The 6,188-nt window shown below is 35.0% G+C and overlaps 1 protein-coding gene across 2 annotated transcripts in view; it reads left to right on the top strand.

The window, feature by feature from the left end:
- The first annotated feature begins 4,079 nt into the window (after positions 1 to 4,079).
- The window catches only part of LOC117417078 (polypyrimidine tract-binding protein 2-like), a 19,201-nt gene continuing 17,092 nt past the window's right edge, over positions 4,080 to 6,188 (top strand). For both annotated transcript variants that reach the window (XM_034028804.3, XM_034028803.3), the window contains exons 1-2: positions 4,080 to 4,210; positions 5,595 to 5,625. In XM_034028804.3, the coding sequence (XP_033884695.1) occupies positions 4,203 to 4,210; positions 5,595 to 5,625 (39 nt within the window). In that variant the 5' untranslated portion in view covers positions 4,080 to 4,202. The remainder of the gene's footprint in view (positions 4,211 to 5,594; positions 5,626 to 6,188) is intronic.

The raw sequence follows: 6,188 nt of genomic DNA, 5'->3' as shown, positions 1-6,188 counted from the left end.
TTGAAGTCAGTTTCCTAATTTGAATTTGAAAATCTTCTTACATGGGTACAGATTGTTTTGTACAGTTGATTTACTTCAAACAATAAAGTGATTTCTAACTTTATTTAATGTTCTAATTGCAAAAGTATGTTCCGTGAAAAAACATGACGCATCCAGAGCAATGTGCTCAGCAACTTGACTGTGAAATCAAAAGGAGGATAACCTAGAGGTCCCAAGATTCAATAGTAACATATGTTTTCCTTTCATGTAGCCGAAACAGAAGGCCCATCACCAAGACACTTTCTCTAAGCTTGTTAGGCATGAATCAGAGCAGATTTCTGTAATTACAAACTCCAGGATCATTTCCAGTACCTGATTGCTAAGGTAACTACCCTCTGCTGTTGGAGTCAATACGAATCACATAAGAAATCTGTGGTGTTTAATCAAACTTGACACATCTAATATGTGGTCTCAGCAAACTCCAGAATGTGTAGATAACCACTCTGATTAGCATAGTATGGTTTATAACAGTATAGTTTCCTTGGACCAAATGGAAATGCACATACTGTATATTAATGAAGTGCAGTGCTTCCTTGTTATGTTACGATTCGATAATCATGCATTTTACACATTAATTTAAAAAGGCCCTTCAGTAATTCCTCCCTCAGTAATTTACATTTTTGTTGATGTGTTAGTCTGAGGAGTACTGTAATGTGTAAATAATTACCTCAACCTTATTCATTCCAGTTCTTGAAATGCTGCATATTAAAGAAGAGACTTGTGTAAATGAACAATCACAAATACCATAAATCTTTGTGCTACACTGCCACATTATTCTGCCAGATTTGCGTTTTTTTAATGGATACAGCATACATAAAAGAAATATGGCATTGATGGCTAAAATAATTTTCTATTTTTGCATTGTGTTACTTGTAAGCTACTGTAGAAAATGTTGACTGGCTTAACAGATATAATATAACCGAATGGTCATATTAGCTGTACTAGCTCATTTTGATTAATTAAATCAAGTTTTCAGTTGATGAAATCCTCGATAGCTGTTTTCAAAGGGTTTAGACTCACTTTTCAAAGAACTACAGTATTTAAAAAACAATCATTGAACCATTCCTTTAAGCAGTGTTCATAAAGACCATTATATATTATACATTTAAAACAAAGTAAACACAGAACTTAATTGAAACTCCAAACATATTGGCTCAGCTTAAAATGTACCCAGTGTATTGTGACTACATGCAGTTAAAGAATTGACGGTACAGTGTGGCAAAAATACAAACAGTAGTACTTCTTATGCTCTTAACTTCCTGGTGTAAAGCCACAGGTCAGCCTATTGAGGTTTCTACAGTCAGCTCAGAATAAAGACATGTATTAGTCAGTCATGTTTGAAGCGTGCCAGCATCCAGCTTTCACTGATTTCAAAATGGAAACTTAAATGTCTCCTTCTGGTCTGTGAATGGGGAATGTTGTCAGTTTCATGCAATATTCAGAAACTAATGGAACCATCCTACAGCTGCATTCAATGGAATGTAAAAAGGGCTCCTATTTCATAATTCAAACCACAAACCCTGGCACAAAGCAGTGCATTTCTCAGAGGTAAATTACTGAAATACCATTTTGAAGCCCACATTTTGATCAATTGGCTGTTTTCAGTCAAAGCGTTATAGTACTTGGCAGGTCAGTAAGGTTTTTGGAAATGATCAGCAGGCAACCTGTAGCAAAGTGCTATTTAAATTTACCAAAAATTTGTCAGAAGCAGGAAAAAGGTAACTATGAATTGGCTTTGGCTTGTGGTCATTTTATTGTTGTGAGTCAGTCACCCATCTCTTCAGTCTGCACATAAACAGATCAGTGGCCCTCAATGTCCAGGTCGCTGTTGCATTAATTGAAAGTGTGCCAGCTGCTATTTATGAAGCATTAAAGGTCGAAATTTGGTGAGTGGTTGACAGTTTGCTACTAGGGCTTAAAGTGCTAATATCAACAAAGCCGGCATTGAAAATACAACTGGATGTTTGGGGGAAATTTAATTTTTAATTAAGTCCCAAGTCTTCTAACTTAAAATCTTAAATTACCTTAATTTTAAGTTAAAACTACCATTTATGATTGGCAACTGCAATAGAGCTCTCTCAGTGTTATGACAACATGAACAGTTTACATCAGACTGGGTTTTATACATATTTGTACTGCTTCAGATCCTTTAAATTAACATCTAAGAAACAGCCTTTTCTTTCAGGTAACTTGAAGTTTATAAGAGGTTTTAAGGTAATTATATTTTTTTAATCCTAAATTATCAATAATGTGTCTAGTCTGGCAATTCCCGAAAATAGGAAGCACCAGAATAGGAGAGAATTGGCAAAATGCAACTTGTTACAATGTTCATGTAAGCACATATTTTATATAATAACATTTTTGTTGCTCGTGTATTTGTACAGCTCTTCGTGAAGTAATGTAAAGTGTTTTATGAAAATGTTTTTTTTTTTTTTTTTTTTTTTTTTTAGTTTTGAGCCATTAATAGAGCATCTAAAAAATAAATCTGTTCCTAATGTACCTATTTCTAAGCGCTAGTCTTAGCTGATAGCTGCTGTAAATTAAATTGACTTTAAACGGCAAGCTCACAGTCCAAGGCCCAACTTTTATTCACACATTTTTTGTTGTTGTTTATGTGAAACAACTAGCACGAAACAATGCCAAGGTTACTCTTGAAAACAGGATGTTACTCCCAAGAGGTTGATTCACATTAATTTCAGAACAAAATGTGGGAATTACACTGGTGTAAACCAAAAAAAAAGTCCTGCTGTATAAACACTGCAGTATTTTGGAAACAATTATATTTCTGCTGTACTACTACATTGCAGTTACACTTTTTTAATTTTCTGTTTTTGTAAAGGAGAAATTTTCAGATCCCTTTTTTAAAACTGGCTTCAGTTACTTGATTTTAAATACAGTTCTTGTCCTTATGGGTGAAAACATTCCCTCACACAGTCTGCTGCAAAAACATGCCTGTTTTCAAAGTCGACAGTCTGTCAACATGATAGACAGAAGGGGGGAAATGACACATGGTAGTCTGTGAAAGCAGAAGAGCAGCCGCCAGGAGCAGACCTCATAGAGCTGACAGGAGGTGGACATGGAGATACAAGTTCTGTAGTGTCAATATAAAGCTGTGATGCTGCTTATCAGTTTGCTGTACACAAGAATGCAGAGTTTATTATCCAGGCTCATTGTTATGTATTAATTTAAATGGATGGTAAGATTTTGTTTTATATGGGGAGCAGAGGGCATGCCATAGCTTACCAATATTTTAAAACGCCAGAGGTGGTTTATGATTATTATTATTATTATTATTTATTTCTTAGCAGACGCCCTTATCCAGGGCGACTTACAATCGCAAGCAAATACAAATACATTCAAGTGTTACAATATAAGTCATACAATAAGAACAAGAAATACAATAATTCTCAAGTGTGACAAACCACAATTCAATAATACAGCAGATAATAGTGAAAGTTACATCAGGATATGATTAAATAGTGATAGTTACATCAGGATATGATTAAGTACAAAATACTACAGATTAAACACTTGGCAGATTACAATATTCTGAGGTACAGGATTAAATGCAGTAAAATAGGGGGCAGATAAGAGCAAAATAAAGCATATTTAAATGAAGGGTGATAGTGTCCCAGGATACAACAGAGGAGTTCTACAGGTGCTGTTTGAAGATAATACAATGCAGAGTTGAAGTTAATGGCCTCAAACAGCAGTAAAGTCCCAGTATTTGTTGTTGTGCCAAGCTCAGAGCATCAAAATTAGTGAAACTGCATTTTATCTTTGCTAAAGTTGGATTGCTTAAAACTGAGGTAAAAAAATAATAATAATAATCAAATTAGTAGGCTATTTATGGTAGTCTACTGTACAGAACATAACCAAATTAAGATTTTACAAACAAGCATAATGCTTGGAAGGTTGGAATACAGTTTCAATAGTATATTCTGTGCAGTAAAATTTGGAGGGATGTGGACAGAATTCACACACTACACACTCCCAGTCAGCCAGGATTCATTCCATTTCTGTTTCCAGCCGATTAGTTTCGTCAGCCAATCGACCATGTTCGGCCATTTCCGCCCTAGTTTCCGCCGCCATTTTGTCGTCTGGCGTGTTATTGGCAGCGGAGCTGTACTGTAGATCGTAAAGGTGCGCTTGTTAATCCGGCAATGGACGGGTATGTACCTCTTTCTTTATGAATATTAGTTCATTTGTCGTTTTATGCAACATGTTTAATTTGTTGGTGGAAGAAAAATATCATCGAGATTATCCGTTTTTAAACAGTAAACGTGTGTAGATAAGATGACCCAGCTAGTATTTTTTTCTAGTGTAGTTCGACTCGGAAGAAGTGCAGAGGGTCTGAATAGCAACTAGATTTAACGTGGAAATTCATTGTGTTTCCCCTTATTTGGAGTGTGTTAATATACGGTATTAAAATGCTATACATTATTCACGATTGTTCAGTATGTTGATCTGCAGCATTATTTGAATTGCTTTAATTTTATTTTTTATTAAGTTATTCATAGACTAAACATTTCGGGAACAACACAGAAGCGGGATTGGTGAATTCAGCAAAAGCATATTTATGATTACAGAAAGCATTAGCATATATCAAAGTATTTAGCCTTGGCTCAGTCATTTATTATTATTATTATTATTATTATTATTATTATTAGTATTATTATTAGTTTTTATTCAACGAAGGATATGTGTAACCTAACCAAAATTGTAGTGCTAATGCAAGCCTTTGTTTACATTTTTCTACACATTTAAAGCAAATGACTTATTATTTAGTCGTGTTTCAAAATATCTGAATAAATCTAATATAAAATTAAAGCCTTGGATCTGTACTGATCTGTGCACTTTGTTTATTTTAGTTTGAATCCAGAATCAAAAACTAAGAGTTTAACAGTGTGGAATCAACAAATATGATTTATATGATTTACTTAAGGTATAGCTAAATTATTGGTAAAATAACTCGTAACCACAGTGATTTAGAAATTCAAGTTTATGGGGGTAAAAACAAGGTTCAAGCTAAGGCCATATGGAGACACTTAGGCCTGCTTTTTTTGTGGATGAAAAGCCAGGCTTGTGCAGTCAGCAAACAGGGCCCCATTGAAACGCGATGAAACTGTGTTGCTTGTCAAGGTCTGCTCTCCAATAAAAGAAAAATGATATGTCAGCAAAAGAAACATGGCCTCAGATGTTGATAATTAATGCATTGTTGAAATAAAAAACTTCTTACTGAACATCTCTGCTTCAGCATATATACATGCATTTGTCTCTCCAAAAAATAACAAAGGGCAGCTGGCAGTGCACGCAGTTTATTATAGTAGGATACCCTAAACTTTGAGAATAAACTTTATTATAGTATTGTATTCAGAGATATGAATATAGTAGTTATACAGTTTTATATCTGCAGAGAGCATCTGTTTTGCTAAATTGGGTTATTTGATGGCTGGGACATGGCAAAAGCCCTCTGGGCCTCCCCCCCCAAGATTGTGGTGGGTGTTTTATTCAGCATATTGATGTGTTTTTTTTTTTTTTTTTAAACCCTACAGCATTGTCACTGATGTTGCAGTTGGCGTAAAGGTAAGCATCTTAAAATATGTATTAAAAATGGTTTGAGAGCAAGACTGCAGTAAAATATACAGATCCACATTATCTAGGTCTATATCTTTGACACATAGTTTTACAAATATCTTCTGGAGAATTGCTTATCCAGTTGTGATGAAATTTGAAAAGGACATCGGTTACGAGTATTGGAATCTGTTGACACCTTGTCTGTCTCTGGTACCAGTACACTTGCCAGTGAGTCAAAATGGTAAACACACATCCAAGTCATAAGTTAACATATGCTTATTTGTTGAGCGATGAGTATGATTTAGGAAAAGTTGGAAGGGAAGCAGAAACCCACAGTATCAGTTACATTATCTGGAAAGGGAAAATGCATTGCACACCTGAGTACAGGTGAACATGTATTATATCCTGATTGCCGTACAGGCATAATTCGTGATATAAAGCAGGTCATGAGAGCTATGTACTTGGTGCTTTTTTGTGTGCATTTGTATAAGACTGAATGTTAAAATTTGGTGACGTTGGTGTTTTGTAACTGAACTGTATCCCGTTAAGACCGCCCACGCAGCATTTGACAG

This window comes from Acipenser ruthenus, chromosome 12 (assembly GCF_902713425.1).
Source record: "Acipenser ruthenus chromosome 12, fAciRut3.2 maternal haplotype, whole genome shotgun sequence".
Taxonomy (NCBI): Eukaryota; Metazoa; Chordata; class Actinopteri; order Acipenseriformes; family Acipenseridae; genus Acipenser; species Acipenser ruthenus.
Note: the sequence above shows the minus strand (reverse complement) of the source record. Positions and strands in the feature narration are given on the sequence as shown.